General features: G+C 39.9%; 1 protein-coding gene across 4 annotated transcripts in view; it reads right to left on the bottom strand.

The window, feature by feature from the left end:
- SHROOM2 (shroom family member 2) overlaps positions 1–17189 on the bottom strand; it is a 117982-nt gene that overhangs the window by 17798 nt on the left and 82995 nt on the right. For all 4 annotated transcript variants that reach the window (XM_059493746.1, XM_059493742.1, XM_059493743.1 and 1 more), the window contains one exon: positions 16966–17069. In XM_059493746.1, coding sequence (XP_059349729.1) covers positions 16966–17069 — 104 coding nt within the window. The remainder of the gene's footprint in view (positions 1–16965; positions 17070–17189) is intronic.

The raw sequence follows: 17189 nt of genomic DNA, 5'->3' as shown, positions 1-17189 counted from the left end.
CGCGACACAACCTCTGGGTAACCCGAGGCACCGTGCACAGCTTAGTTAAATGCACAGCCAAACGCTGGTAGAAAACAAAACTATCTCCAGTTTTGTTTAATTCTAATACTAAAATTTAATTCTCTTCTTGCTCCAAAGTCAGTGACAAAGTGTGTGAAACACACTTTCTTATCTAGGTGCAATAATACTTCAATAACATTTTAAAATGTGAACTGAATACCAGGAACTTAAATTATCAATCTGGAGGTTGAATTTTTGTGTGTCTGCTGAAAAATGAAATGAGAACAAAATGTTTGCTGAAGCTAAAAAATTGGGGAAAGTCACTATCTCCTGAATTAAGGCAGAAAAGAAAATTTAGAAATTTATTTTCTGGTCAGACTTATTTTAAGGTTGAACTTCTTTTGCCCTGTCAGCACAAATGACAAACAATGGCCAAAAAGACCTTATCTTATCCCAACTGGTTTTGGGTTTATTCCAGTTTCACACTCTCTCTCTAGTGAGGAAACAGCCTTTTGCAGTTCCAGGCTTGTCCTTTGCCACACGACACGTAGAACATCTGTGCTCACCAGATAAAGACAAAGTGGGGAAGGAGCAGAAGGCAGGAGAAAGTACCTCTGGAGCCCTGAGAGGAGACTGGTTTGCCCTCTGCTTTAAAGGAGGCTGAAGAGACATTATGAGCTTAGAAAACAAGCTGCAACAAAGAAGTCAAAGGCTTCAGAGTTACTAATGTAAATTATGCTACTGACACTGCTGGTCTCTGTATTTTTAAATAGTAATCCTGTAGTAATGCACTGCCCAAGCCTTCTTTTGAGGTGACTCTGAAAGAGGCATCTTTCCCAGCCCACTTGTAAAATAAAGTTTAGTTGAATTTTTCAATGTAAACATGTTATTAACATCACTGTACCAGGTTTGAGATTGTCTATAGGCAGTTAACACCAGTGTGCAGGAATACAAAATTTGAGATAAAAGCACATCCATGAAATAACTATTAAAGTCTGTTGTAAATTCAAGAAGAAAAAAATTTACACACTGCATTTCTATTTTAATTAAATTAAAACAAATATTTAAATTGAAGTATTATGGAAAGATGACTGATTAGATGTGGATTCCTGAGAAGTCACATACGCAGTCTTTCTCTCTCATGTGAAGTGTTAAACCTTAAAATTCAACTTTAACCAGTAAATTTTAAATTTAATATGAATGAGGAGATTAGTGTTGTTGACATTCAAGTCTCTTTATATTGCTCTCACCTAAGAGTAGTTGGTTCAGACAACTTCAAGTTGTCTGACAAATTAAGAGTCAATTCTGATTTACAAAACAGTATTTATAGACTCCTCCTTTAACAGTAGATGAAGGACAGTTTTGTGAAGTAGAAAGTTACACAAAAGGCCTGAAAGACCAACACTATTCAGGTTTGGTTGCATGGCATCTCAAGAGTCAGCTCATTTTCCCTAGTGAGTTCAACATAAGCAGAACCAGGCCTGTAAATAGATCCACTAATTTTAATGGAAATATTTACCAAATGAAGACTGCAGGTCTTACATATTAAATACTGTGTTTAAACCAGTATTTTTCATGTCTAGATAACCCATGAACAGCACAATTTTCTTCTTGTTAACCTGTAAAGAAGCTCTTCAGGCCTCCCAATTCATCTTCACATCCATAAGCCACAACAAAAGCCAGTGCAAGAGATGCTCTCAGGTGCACAGAAAAATCAAGGGTACGACACAAAATGTTGCAAAGACAGCAATTACATGCATTACCTCAGCCAGTTTGCAAAGTATACCATGAACTTCACATGCACATTGGGATTGGGAGTGCTGGTGGAAGCAGACAGGACGGAGAACACCACCAATCTGACACATCTGCATATCCAAAACATTTAACCAATACATTGGTGCATATATATTTTTATTTATCTGGCTGAAAAATAATGAATGCTCTAGCAGTCATGTCACTTTCCAAAACTGAGCAAAAGGACATAAAGAACTATAGCAGAGAGAAATTTAGAGATGCCATATTTGCAAACATGGAGATAAAATTCAGAGATTACACACATGACTTCATACAGCTTCCACAAAATCAATAAAAAATTTTGCAGCGCCACACAAAATGGGTCTGTGGAGAGGTGGTGGCTACATTCAACACTGAAGCTAAACTGCATTCAGTGTGAGTGCATCTTCATGCAAAACATGCTCATCACATTATTTTGGAGAGATGTAAGCTTACTGTTCAGAAAGGAGGAAAAGAAAATGAGCTTCAAGCCCCAGGAGAACAGAGTGGCAAGAACCTGCAAAGGTGTTACATTATTATCAATACTGAGAAGTCCACTAAGCTGCTTGTTATTTGTCAGTGCATTATGTAATAATCTGCCCAGAATACAGCTGGTTTGGAAATGAGACCCATAGGATTATGCAAAGATAACATACCACTGAAAGGAACTCATCATTTATAACCAAACATCACAAAGTGAGAGACAGAAGAGTTTTAAATAATCTGAAAAAATGACAATTGACTTAATTACTATTTTCATTCTAGATAACAAACCAGCCAACATGAAAAACATTAAACTCTTAGCTGTCTTCAAACCCAAAGCTCCCCCACCACATAATACAATGCCTCAATTACCCCAGTTGCAGGAGCCTTTCTGAGACAACACAACTGGGAAAGCTCATGCACATTCCCCAGCCCAGCATGGCACATTACAGCTTTCACTGCCAGGCAACTCACACCAGTCACTTAACCCCAGCTGCAAAGGAAGTGCAATTAAGAGTCTTATGTTATTGCTACAAAGTAGTACTCAGCAAGGGTGAGTCCAGTACAGGAGTCCAACACCAGTCTTTTCTACTGCATTTGTTTTTAGTATTTTGCTGTAGGAGCTTTCCTATCTAAATGGCAGGAGGCAGAAAACCAATGTGGGCTTCTGACTGAAAAGAAGGAATTGCTTCATTACACAAACCAGTCCTTCACATTTTTGAGGAGCTCTCAATTAGCAGAGGGCTCAGCATTCCCAGAGGGGATCTGTGTAGAGAGACAAGAGGCTGAGCACTCATCAGTGAACGCAGGAGCAGCTCTGCTCTCTGTCTTGCACTTTCCCAGTGGCCACAGCCACCCCAGCACCACTTACTGCAGTGGGGGTGGCAATGTGGATCTCCACACTGGCACAAAGTACTTTCTACCTCAATGGACAAGTACCTCTCTGTTTCCTTCTGGCTCCATTAGCTTGGGGCATACACACTCAAGACTGAAATATTAAAGGCCATGCAAAGAATAAGCTGGGCAAAAACCTCCCAGGTCTCATCCCCAGCCTGGATACCTCCAGTCCCCCGAGCAATACTACAACAGGCTATTCCAACAAATCAGAGAGGTAACAGTAATGTGAGCTCTTGCATGAAGGTTAAACCATATACACATACACACACATTAACCTGGAGCCTGCCAGTGGAGTCAGTGAGCATTTACAAAAATTAATCATTATGTATAGATGTCTATCAGAAGAATAATATTTTTGGTTGCCATAAAAAACGACTCCAAATAACTTTCTTCATTTGCCCCATACTCGAGACTTGACTAAATCTGGATGGAGAGATAGCCAATGTTGTATCTCAATAAATGAAAGTGATTTCAATAAACTCAGTGTGTTTGATTTTTATCTGTCTGATTTACAGTTTCTTGAGAACACTTCAGGCCAACCCAAACAGTGCCACAAGACGCTCCAACTTCAAAATCCCAGACTAGATAAGCTTTGAAAAAATGCATTAGCCAACATTTGAAAAATGTATCATTTGTTGAAGGCCTGACCTCTGTGCAAAAGTTTCACCATAAAACATAAGCATGGTTATGTAACCAATGATATGTCCTGCACTAACTCACCAGCAAAGGAGAGCAAATGGAGTGGCTGTTTCTGATTTAATTTAAATTCCTTCTCAAGAACTACAAGCTACACTGGAAAAAGGCCTTCATACCTGAGTATGACTCTACAATAAAAGTCCTCCCCCTACAAAAACAAACACTCTGAAAATCAAGGCCACAGTTTTGCAGTCCCTTTAAAGTGACCGTATGCAGATACTCGGCCAGAAGAGGCAGTCTCCTTCTTAGACACTTTGAGCTTTGTCTTCCTGCTCCTTCCAGCATACTAGCAGTAGGAATTGTACAGCTCCACAGAAAACTGGATCAAGGACCTGACCTGGCTTGAAACAGACAATTATGTGGCATAAAGCAATTGGGAAATACTGTCTTTGCATATGACAAAATCCTGTTTATAGGCACAGCTCTTGCCAATACTTTTTAAGCTATGAACTTCATATGCTGAAACTATGTTTTGATGGTGTATTTTTCTGGCATGTGGCACACTGGGATCCAAAAGCACTTCTGCAATAATCCACAAATAAAGGGTAGTTTCTTCTATCCAGTATAGTTCTGCTTGAGACAACACAATGCTATGAAGTTAGAATGGGATTCCAAGACTGTTGGAAATTCAGGAAAAAAATTGCTGTCTAATGCCACATTTTAATCCACATTGATAAGCACTAACTAATGCATGATGGGTGTCTTCTATTATTTCAGAAACTTTAAAGGTACAAAGGCATCAGCTCCCCTAAGAGAAGGCAGGTGGAAGCCAAGTGGGATATGCTAGGCTATCTCAGGTCTCACAAGATACCTGTGTTTAGACAACCATTAAGCCAACCAAGTTTAGCCAACATAGAATGAAACCTGAGTTCTCTGTGGACTACAACTTGACTCAGGACTTCACCTGCAGAGAGATGTCTCCCTTCTGTTACTTCTCTCAATCCTCATCAGAGTCCCATATCCTTTTTTTTTTTTCAGAGGGTCCAGGATAACCCTTAACCACTTAAGCCCTTGAATTGGTTTTACTGTTGGAATACTCAGGAGACACTGACCACACAGCACCACAGTTTGGACATGCAATACCAGGGCAATTGTTTCACCCCTGGCTAATTTTTCTGATGAACTTTCCATCTGCTTTCACTACTGAGTCAGTACAACAGCACACACTATCCATCAGATAGCGACAATGACATGTATTCCAAAGATGTTATATGACAGCTTTATGAAAGTACTTAGAAATCTTAAAAGATAAATGCAGAGAATAAAGAACCCTCTAAAGAACCATGATGGCTGTACCCTAACAGTCATGCCATGAAGAGGCAGAGCATACAAGCCACTACAAAGAAGCAGAGCTGTCCACTTGGTCTGAAGAGGCAGATGATGGCAACCAGCATCCAAGAAACACTACTGAAGCGAACAGTCCTAAAACCAAAACGTGTTAAGATGAAAACAATAATGAATACTGAATGATGAGGGAATGCTTTCTCTCAAGGGGGAAAAAAAAAGGCCTGTCAGAAGACCACTGAAGGTACAAAACTAGCAAGATATTTCACAAACATATCCCACAGCACATCACTGGTACACTACAACCTGTTTATCATGGTGCAAGTGTTGTTTCGTCAATTCTGTCTCTGAAAGCCTGTTAACATTATCTGTGCCTCAATGGCAGTTATCTGTTTAGTCAGTCACACTAAATACAGTTTAGTTGTTGCACCCAATGTGATAAAGCAAAATGTCACTCTACCTTAACAACCCTTGCGTTATCACCTGGCTTTATCACAGAATGAAATACAATAACAGACACTGCTTGCCAGTCCATCGATCCCACCAGAATTTCTCTCCTGTCCTGCATGCATGGCAACATACACACTGCAATGAGTTTTCCTATCTCATTCTGCCTCTCTAAAAATGTTGCCTCTTTCCCCATGAAAATCAGAAATAAATAAATAACAAAGAACATATCCACTCAAATTCTGCAGTAAATAGACAAAGTTATGTTGATGGATGAATGTAGGCCAGTCATGGGTAATAGCAAAAGACATAGGCCCCTAACAAAAATAAAATCTGATTAAAATTATATTTCTTACAGCAGCACAAGGGAAGAATCTTGTGGGAAAGGGCAGGGGGAGCGATGCTTTCCTTTCCTTAGTTCAGAAAACAAAAGCCCCTCCTCCATTCTGCTGCACATCAAAAAAAACCAATAAAAGGTAATTTTTATGGCTGCATTCTTACTGCTTTATCTATTGCATGCCTCTCCTAGCACACAGGGGATTACCTGCATGGAATTAAAATTACTTCTACTCAAGTCAGCCAGTTAATGTGTTCAGTACTTACACACTGAATTCAATCATCAGAATATCCCAACAGTATAAAGAGAACCATCATATTACACAAATGGCAACCATTGCAGAGACAAAAGACAATATTTTCCACCACTGTTAACAAGGAAATCACAGCCACATAAAAAAAAAAGCTTAAAGAAGAATGATTGTTTTGTCAATTTACTAAAAAAACCCCTACATTCCAGTTGCCACCCCTTTGATTTTTTTTTTTCATTTAGACTTTTTTGTCCTGATAATGCTGTTGATATTTTCTTGTTGCTATTAGTACTGAAAACAGCTGCTTGCAGCTGAACAAGAATTAGGTAACAGAAGACAAGCTATAAAATGAAACACTTTGTGAATAACAACTAGGTCACCTGGGAGACTCAGGCATTCTCTCACCAAAAAAGAACACATAGCTAGCTCATCCCTAAAGGAAAAAAAATCCTAAATCAGTTATTTAAATTAATTAGCATGCATACATTTCAATAGCCATCTTTTCACTCAGAGCCACACTCACCCGCTTGCTTCTGACAGTCACATCCAATTCTCTCAGACTCCCAGCTACCAGCTCCTGCTGCTGTGGAAAGGTCTCTGTGCAAGCCTGTACTCACAGTCACAGGCTTGCCTGGCAAATAACGAGATGAAAAGCTCTCGCACCACCCCTAGCCGAGAGGAACCCTGAGCCTGGCACCCTGAGCCACAACAACGGCACTGCAGCCCTCAGTCCAGAAAACAAGTATTTTCCAAAGGCACTGCCTTCTAATTCCAGTGTGCATGATGCCAACTGTGAAAACAAAAGCTGCTAAAAACAGCGTGTGTGTGCGAGCATATGCACACAGAGCATCCTAGCTGGAATTAACTCACGTTTTCCCCCTGTTCTTCCAACCATCAGCAAACACAGCAGTCAACTGCACTAAGCAACATAAAATTCTGTACCAAGCATTGCATCATTGCTAATTTGCTACTGTAGCTTTTGCTGATAGAGGCAGAAGATGCAGCCTATTCTTAAAGACCTGATGAACAAAAGAAATACTCTATGAATTAACACTGCAAATTTCTGTTCACAATGGACAAAAATGGTAAATAAGGCACACACCTCTAGCCATTTCTTCCATGCTTTAACACTAAAGACAAGACAATCTTACCAGGATTTACAGCTTTTTACCCATATTCACTGGATATGTGAGCTTTGCATCCCTGCAAATGTGCCAGCCAGTTTGAAAGCCTTGCAGAACTGAATCTGTCTCAACCTCTGTGTCTCATTTACTGTAACACAGAGGATTTTCAAAGCCATGCCTTACAACAGCTGGCTTGTTTTTGCCTGCTTCCTATGATTGACAAGTTCATACAAGCTCTGTCAACTTTAACCTTGATAAGTGAAGGCTTAGTCTGTATTGTATGTTACATCACCAGAAACTTCTGACCTCAGGGAAAAGATCTCAGAGACTTCAAAGCTTTTCCTTTCCCCCACCCCCACCTCCTGGATTTGCTTATTAAAAAAAAAAACAAAAAAAAACCCCAAAAAACCACCAAAACAAAACTTAAAAGTCCTTTAATTTTTTAAGGGTTTTCATCTGTGAAAATCATGATCTGCATTTCCACAACTACAGCTCTGCAAGTTTTAACTATTTACAATGATTTTAAAAGATCAGTGTGTCACTAGGTTCCTTTCTGAACAACACTCAAATAACCAAGCCTAATTCTAGAGGAGAGTATTCATCACAGCCCTCCAGCCTGAATTTTTTTGCATGTGTTGTGTGCACAGGCGCCCTCTCTTGCAGGAGATTCTGCAGGGAAAGAACTGAATGCTTTCATGCTGCATGAGCACATTGCCACCCCCACGCTCCATCTTTAGAAGGCATCGTGGCTTTCATCAGAGCAAAGCTCAAGCTCCTTTCAATTTACCTACAAGAACACATGAAAGACTTAATAGAGAAGTTGTGGATAAGGCTTTAATATGTATGAAAAGATAATTTTAAAGATGACCCATTTTAAGAGGAAAATGCTATGCAACTGTACACAAAACCACATAGAGCAGCTAGATATCCAGTAAATAACCTCCCCTAAAATTTTTCTGCCTATTTGATTTCAACAGAGAGAGAAAATAACTTCAAGAAAAAATTCCAGTTTACATAATACAATACAACTGGTTAACAGACTGCAGCAAGTCTGGCTGGTCCATGCAGAGAAATGGAAGCTATAGCTGCCACGTTACTTTTTAGCACAAAACTTCACTCACATTTACTGATATGAACAGTCTCCTGCCTGACAGCAAACCATAACCATGTTGCCTAAGGGCTTATAGCAGAAAGTGAACATTGCACAGGCTAGCTTTTAGTACCAGAACACCATAAAGCCACTCCATATGTCAGAAATGCATGAATTGCTACACTGAGGAGACAAATCAGTCACCTATTTCCAATTATGCTTTTCATCAAGTAACTTAAGGGAAAATAAAATCTACAATGCATCAGCACATGATGTTTTTATGACTTTAACCACTGGAGACTATATCTTACATTAGCTCTAAATCTCCATACTCAATAGGGCTACATGAAGATAGTTGAATTTCAAGCAATGCAACAAAAAATATCTTTAGATGGTTTTCATCCTAATCCTATTTCCAGGAAAAGGAGTAAGATCAAACCAGAATACAAAAATGAACTAATGTGTACAAATTTATCTCTGTTTCTCTCTTCACAAACACTTCTGTGTGTTCTTTCACTCACACTCAAGTTCAGAATAATGTTTAGGACTTCTTCCAGCTACTCATGCTTGGTAACACCTTTAGGGGCAGAGGAGGAAACTTTCTGTAAGAAGAAACCACCCTCCAACACTTCCTTTTATCAGCCCATGATGGCCTCACATACCCCTAGCTGTCACTGCATGCACAGGGAGGAGAACAGATGTGCCAGGAGCAATTAAAGCAAAAATAACTTCACTTGGTAGCAAAAAGCTGCAAGTAGAAAAATGGGGATGTATGAGCTAGGACAGCCACCCTCAAATTTAGAAACAGGGACTCAAAGTTCACCTAATAAAGGTAGAGGGAGAGTCCACATTTTCAAGGGTGTGGAGAATGCACAAATTGGATGGGGGAGAAACAGGGCTGTATTACTGCAGTAGTGTAAACCAAGCACAGGTTTTGGAGTCAGTCCAGCACCCATTTAATGAGCCTGAGTGGAACATCTCACTGATCTGCAGGATGCACACCTGACAGCCGCTGGCTGCCAGGAGAGTGAGGAATGGGGAGGCACTGGCAGGAGCCTGCAAGTTTTAACAATTTATTTAGCCACAACCAACCTCCAAATACCCAAATAATGCATTTGTGATGCTTATGAAGATGCCCACATATCTCTCAGCTCACCTAGCCTGGAAGTTTTAAAATGGACAACAAGAGGAAGAAAAAGACTACAAGTGGGACAATTTATCATGCAACTTCTGCCTTGATCCTGAGGCATGGGAAGAATCTGCTTCAAAACTTTACTATTTGAAGAGCTACCCTGTGCCAGTGGCCATATGCATTTAGAGAAACCTTTTTTGAAAGATTAAGAATCCACACAGTGGTATTTAATTTTGAAAAGGACATTTCCATACATGAGATGAATATTTCTTAAGAGAAGAAGCCAGATGGTATAATGCTAAGAGATAACATGCAACTGAAGATACAATATATGAAACTCAGAGGAAATGTGTAACACCTACTGAAACACCCAACCACCATTCTTCCTTCCCCCTCTCTACCCGCTCCAAAGTTGAATTAAACAGCAATTAAAAGGAACATCCACCAGAGAACTTAGGTCCTACTCAAATGAGGAAAATCCAGAACTAACCTAGCAAAGCAGATGCATAAGCAAAAGATGGTAAATAAAGAAATTTTAAAACAAAAGCTGAAGTACAAATCCTTAGAGGTGTTGGGATTTAAAAAAAAAAAAGGAGAAAAAAAAAAGCACTTCTTCAAACACAGATATCTGCCAAACAGATTGTAGGGATGAAAGTACAAGATCAAGAATACAAAGAAAATAAGGTTGCAGCAAAAAATGGACATGGCCTTCCCTTCACAACTCCACAAGCAAAGAACAGCCTTTGCAGGAACTATTCTCAGACGCTGCACACCATCAGGAGTGGGTTGTTATAAGCTACCTGGGCCATATGACAATCACCTGAATCTTCCACAGGAAAGTGCTGAACTGGGATCTGTGGTGCACAGCCACCCACTCCTCTGATACTTGGGCAGCTGCTCGAGCACAGTGACACACTCAGTGTTGGGGGAGGGAAGCTGTGAGGGTGCTGAAGAGAAAGAATGAGGGAAAGAGAGCAAGAATAAAAAAAAATCTCATTATGAATCTGGAGAACTTCAGAATCATAAACTTAACATCTGAAATAAGCAAAAAAAGTAGAAGTTTTATTAAGAGATTCAGCAGCTGCACTAATGAGTAAAATTGACAAAGAATAATTTGGGCATGTGTAGAAAAGATATGTCTTGGATGCACTACTAATCTTAGAAAGAGTAACTACACACAGGGACAAGAGTGATCTGGATGACAGAGACTGGATTTTTAGATGAGTTAGAAAATTAAATTTAATCTCACCTGAGGCTCTTGAAAATTTGACTCCCATAAGACAGAGTCTTCACTCATCTCATCACATCATTCACATCAGAACTCATTAGACATAGATGATTCACAAAAGGGGTGAAAAACTAGGTGGCAGCAGTTGCTGCTATGAGGAAATTATTCAGATTTAATAAATGCAAAGTGACCCACAGGAGAGATTTTCCTGTACTTCACCAACCTTTACAATGATATACAACAGAAATTACTGCTACACAAGAAGGAAAAGCTGAATTTCACAGACTGTTCTAGGAACATACAATCTTTGTACTTCACAGCAGTAAAAAACTAAACAAAACCCCCAAAATAAAACAAAGCTCAAAGATAGGCAAACCAGCAGAGGCTTGACAAGATACCCAGCTGCATGGCTCCTGGCTTGCCCTGGCTTTCTGTTTGTCCCTCCAAGCATCTGCTGCTGGCTCACAAGGAGAAGAAAGCCTGTATAGATAGCCCTTTGGCCTGCCTTTAAGCATTGACACCCCTCAGCTGCCATTGTGCACCAGTGATTCAAGGCTCCACTGCCCCAGAGTGTGATATTTATGTATGTGTTATTAGTCAGTCACATACACCAGTACACTGAAAGTTCACTAATTACAAGCATTCACAGAAACCTAAGGAAGATGAAAGGTTACAGGGGTTTCTCATATATGAATAGATGCTCACTCTCCTCTATATGCACAGGAAGAGCTACAGGAGGTTTTTCCCATTTTCAAACAAAATAGAAAGTTTTTAACAGCCCAGATTGTACTGTGTCATTGCTATATGTCACACACAATGACATCACTGGCAAAAAAAAATATTCTGAGAAAAGCCTTAATAATCAGTATCTCATGATAAAGAAATGCTAAGGACATGGACCTGCTGGAGCAAGTCCAGAGGAGTGCCAGGGAGGTGATCAGAGGGATGGAACACCTCTCCTGTGAAGACACGATGAAAGGGTTGGAATTGTTCAGCCTGGAGAAGAGAAAGCTTTGTGGAGCTTGTTAACACATGCATGAAATGTTTGCCAAAGTAATTTTTCCACTGATTTCTAAGGAAGCAGTTGCACAAGATCATACTATTTCTTCCTCACACAGAAAAGGGGGAAAACATTTTGTTTACATAGCTCTGGTAATGTCTTGATAAGTCCTTCAGTGCCTGAGACTTACTTGTCCTGCAATGTTCAATCAGGAAAAGCAACTTACAGATTGACTGCTAACTGCAACAATAACTGAGTAATTTATTGTTGACCTCAGGAAGGTCAACAAGGCCAAGTGCCAGGTTCTGCCCCTGGGTCAGGCCAATACCAAGCAGAAGTTCAGGCTGAGAATGGACCAAGACCAGCCTTGGGAAGAAAGATCTTGGGGTGATTGTGGACAAAAAGCTCAATAATCAATAGGTAGAGTGCACTCCCAGCTCAGAAAGTCAAATGGCTACACCAAAACCAGTCTGGCCAGCAGCTCACGGGAGGGGAATTCTCCCCCTCTACTCTGCTTTTGCAAAACCTCACCTTGATGACTGCATTCAGCTCTAGGGCTCCCAAAAGAAGAAAAATGTGGCCCTGCTGGAATGTGTCTAGAGGAGGGCCACTACTATGGTTACAGGACTGGAACATCTCATTGAGGACAAGCTGAGAGAGTTGGGGCTGTTCAGCCTAGAGAAGAAAAGGCTCCAGGGAGGCCTTACAGCACCTTCCAGTATCTCAAGGGGGCTAAAAGAAAACTGGAGAGAGACTTTTCACAAAGGCATGAAGTGATAGGACAAGGAGGAATGGCTTTAACATGGAGGAAGGCAGGTTCAGATTAGGTATTAGAAGGAAATTCTTCACTGTGAGGGTGGTGAGGAGGCACTGGAACAGGTTATCCAGAGAAGCAATGGGCTCCCTGGAAATGTTAATGACCAGGCTGGATGGGGCTCTGAGTAACCTGGTCTAGTGGAGAGCTCCCTGGCCATGGCAGGAGGGCTGGAACCAGATGATTTTTAAGGTCCCCTCTGAACAAACTAAACTATCCTAGAACTTCACAATTCTTAATAAAGAAGTTTAAAATAGATATGCAACACAATGGTGGCAAAAGTTCTTGTTAACTATTTAAGGAAATGGCCCTTTTGCTACAAATAAAAACTTCCAAGGCTTCAAGTCTTGTATTTCAGTAGCTCAGTTCCTAGTTAAGCTGATCCTAACACTGTATATTGGTACCTTGTTAAATTTTTTGACATCACAGTAAAAGAAACCCAAATAAAATGTAGAATTTAAAATTTCTGCAGTTATGAAAAACTGTAGTTTTTAAGAATATTTTCAATTAATAATTTACACCATCTACCATTGTCTGAGGAAATAAGGAAACTAATTTGTCCAAATGTGTATTGGGTATTGTTGGAGTTTTTTCCCCACTGTTAATCAGTCCTCATAGATATGTAAACCCCAACTCCTATACTGGTCACAAATCAGAAAAAGCTAAAAGAAATAACTATCAATATACATGTATATTATATATGTCTGTATATATATACACACAAATATCCATATATGCATGATACAAATGGACTACTGGTAATTTTTAAATTATTTTCCATCTCACTCAGTTCAGAAGACATAAGGTCAGCCATATTCCTGTGCTGCTGAAAGCCCTCCTCCTTCCTTGCACAATTATTTGCTGCTCCTCTTGGTGAGTATGGAGCCAAGATATTCACCAAGATATCGAATTGAAAAATCTTCCTTATAAAGAGCCTAATAAAAAAACCTAGGAACATGTCTACAGGCTCCTGTTTCTGGATTATCAAAGATTTTTCTAGAACATTATACTTGGACATTTAGGACAACTTACGCATTAAGATATTATTTTTATTTTGTTTTTGTATTGTAAAGGTTGTTCCTCTGTCTCTAAGAGCTCAACTCAAATAGGAGTAACTACTAAGGTATGAAAACACTGAAAATGTTTTACAGTGTTTAATTAGAGTTGAGTCACACTGTGGTCCTACACTTGACACGCATATGCTCTTGGACTTGACACCTATTAAATGGTGAAATATTTTCTGCAGCCTGTGATCTCAGATATCCTTTTTCACTTTTTGAAGTTATGTAACTTTAATAGACATCACAGGAACAAATTAATAGAGCTAGGAGTCAAATGTTCTTAGAAAGTAAATAAAGGCAATGGCTGTAAACATCTCTAGTAGATGGCAATCTTAAGAATTAGATCATAAAGCAGGAGTCTTTTGATGCAGAATGACTTATGCGTGCATGTCATACTGCAGGAAGCCAGAGACTGCTGGTCAGAGCATCTATTTCCCTCTAACTTTTTGAAAGTCTATTTCAGCTTAGAAATTGTGGAGACTTCTATAAGGAAGGTAATTATAAGTAATTTTACAGTTTAAGTAATTTTACAAATGCAGAAAGAGAGACATGTTTATAGAAGCACAGACTTCACATCCATAAAAAGGTAAGCTTTTGTAAATAATTTGAACTAGAAAGAGGCACAACAACAACAAAAAAGTAGCATTTTTTTGTTTTACAGATCAGCCAAATTGTATAATGCTTTTAAGCTGTCCTAAAGTTAAGAACCACCACAGAATCACAGCAACCCCTCAGTATAAAAATACACATCTCGTGTTAGATGACTCCAACCCTGTAAGTTCCTAACAAGAGTGGCTTGGGTCTTCCATTAGAGATGACAATGGCTGCTATGGGCCACTATTTTCTCTTCCTACACAAGTAATACCCTAAACTATTAAATACTGCAGTTCAGAAGAACATGGTGCAGCTCTTCTAAAAAGGGAGATGAAACAATCTGAATTCATTGGAGGCACTCAGTAACCTCAGAGGGGAAAAACAGAGCTCAAAGATGAAAGAGGTTCACAAACTATCTTCATCAACTCAACATTCACACACCACTCCTCCCCTCCCCCCAGTTTTTTAAAGTACTGTTAATTACATTTTACAATTGTGTGCTAAAAAAGAACAGCCAAGAAAATACTGTAGCAAAATGCTCAGGAGAAAAAGAAATTGCCAAACACCTTTATTTTTGTTTGTTTTTAAAATGCTATTTGCTGTTACAATATTCTAATCCTTTTCCATCCTAGAGTCAGTGCATTTAAAAAAACCTCGTATTTCATATTTCTGAGGAAAATTATCAGGGCAGCTGTAAATGGTAGCTATTCAAAGTTTATTTCAAGTTAGTATTTTTTTGCATTTCTCAAAACAACTGCAAAGGGGAGGGGAGGGAGGCCAGAAGCACCCTGTAGTGTAGGACAGTCTCTGACCTGCAGAAAGCACCCATGGACTCCACAGCTGTCTCTCAGCTTGGGTTCCTGCAAATCTCATGCCCACAAGTGCAGAAGGGCCACTCCTGTGTTCAGCCCCATCACACTGACTTTGGCAGCACAAAGGCCACCATAGCACACAGGTCTCAGCAGCACAAAATAACAGCTGCCAGCTATTTAATCCAAACATAAATTTTAAAATAGAGCATTAAATATGACCATAAGGAAGACCTCAGATTTGGTTACTATTCATGTTCGAGAATATACCCTGAATTAGGTAGATTTGCTAGCCATTTGCAGATTGCTAGATTTCAAAAATAGAAAGCTAAATGCCTTTAGGGCAGCTCAAAAATCATAAAATCAATCCATGCCATGAGGCCAGTTCCTGTTGAGCACAAGAATGCCTTGTACAACAGGAGCACACGGAAATATATATTCTTTCCCGTAAGGCAGCCATTCATTATCACGCAGTGGCAGCTCACAACACAGGAATTAAATGCCCAAATGAGGGATTTTAATCGGTTTTTTGAATACAGAAGGCATGTCAAACCTCTGCATATCAACGTTGAGACAAAGAGACCATTTCACAAAACCTTCTGTAATGCACGAAAATAGCCAAATACCACATCTGAAATGTATGTCAAAACAGGCTCCAGCTGAAAAAAAAGTTACTGCAGCTGGTGCCCAGTCATGTGATTTTCATGGATTCCATGATTATAAAGCAAGAATTGTGCTGCACAAACACTGCTAAAGTGCTGGCGTAGGAGTATTATTCACATGCTTTTGTGAATAATGGTAGATGGGAATCATTTCACCCGTGCGGAGCTGCTGCCCGCCCACGGCAGCGCGGCCGCTCCCGGAGCGTGCCCGCCCCTGCTGCCCGCCGCACACTGCGCCCTCCGGGGCTGCCCATTCTGCAGTCCCTGCCCAAGTACACAGGGCTGCCAAAAACTGCAAAAATAGGGGGTGCTCACTTCAGCTAAGCCATAGGCAATGCAAAATACAATCATATGAACCCACAAATAAATGCTAACTTTTTACAAGGTTTTAGGGTCACAGCTAGAGTGTGTGTTCGCTATAGTTCGTAATTTCCTCTCCCTGGAGGGATTAATACCACTTACAGAACTGAGGAAAGCCTACAGAGGTTCTTTTTTCCTATCCATGGGTTCCCTCTGTTATGAAACCCAGAGCTGTCAGACCTGGCAGCGGCAGCATGTGCACAACCTCAGCTGGGCTTCAGCAGCCACAGAATCAGCGATTGCTGAAATCACTGCTTGCACCACATCTGAAATCACTGCTTGCACCACATCGGGGCCAGGACGAGGACAACCCTCAGCATGCTAGACATTTAATGGATTTAAACCACACTGTGCATGCAGTCACACCTTTGAAAGCATTGTATATATATTAATACATGGATTAACAGAGAAAATCTGAGCTCTTCCAACAGTGAAACAAATTTTAGTGTCTTCTATTCACGTATTGTATTCTGTAAAGCCACAAGAAAAGCAAAGACCTTACAGTAGTACTATGTTTCAGCAGCATGCTGTCTTTGCCAGGAATAATACTGGAAATCTCTTTTGGGAAACCCCAGGCCCCCATCTACCCCCAAAAAATCCGTAACTATCACACAAATAATTCATGCACACAAATAAGAATCAACTGCCTTTGAACAAACTATAATATGCTCAACACTCAACAATTTCTTTAAGCTCACACTAGAGTCCCCAAAAATTTCTGTCCCAAAATTAATTCTATCATGCACATTGACTTATTTGGGGAGAAGGAGGGAAATAAGGGAAGAAGGCACGGCAAAAACTCTGAAATCATCACAGCAGAACTTGCAGTTTGAGTCAGGAAAAGATTAGATCACAGAAATTTGTCAAAAACATTGGTCAAAACCAAATCTTTTAGAGAGAGAAATTAAGAAAGACTGTACTTACCTTACAGTGCAGTTCCTCTCATCCAGTTTGTTAATGTTAGACAAAATACACTCCCCATCTTCCTTTAAATCCTCTGCTTGCCTCCTTACTTCAACTGATACTTCCTAAAAGAGGTTTGTAGTACAAGTAAGAGACTAAGTCATCGTGTTTCAGACTCTCAAAAAATCTGTGATTATGGAACCTCTTATTTGTGGGTTTGCTCTGTTCAAATACACATGAAGTCA

The sequence above is a fragment of the Ammospiza nelsoni genome, chromosome 2 (assembly GCF_027579445.1).
Source record: "Ammospiza nelsoni isolate bAmmNel1 chromosome 2, bAmmNel1.pri, whole genome shotgun sequence".
Classification (NCBI taxonomy): Eukaryota; Metazoa; Chordata; class Aves; order Passeriformes; family Passerellidae; genus Ammospiza; species Ammospiza nelsoni.
The sequence above is the reverse complement of the archived record's forward strand: the minus strand, read 5'-3'. Positions and strand labels throughout refer to the sequence as shown.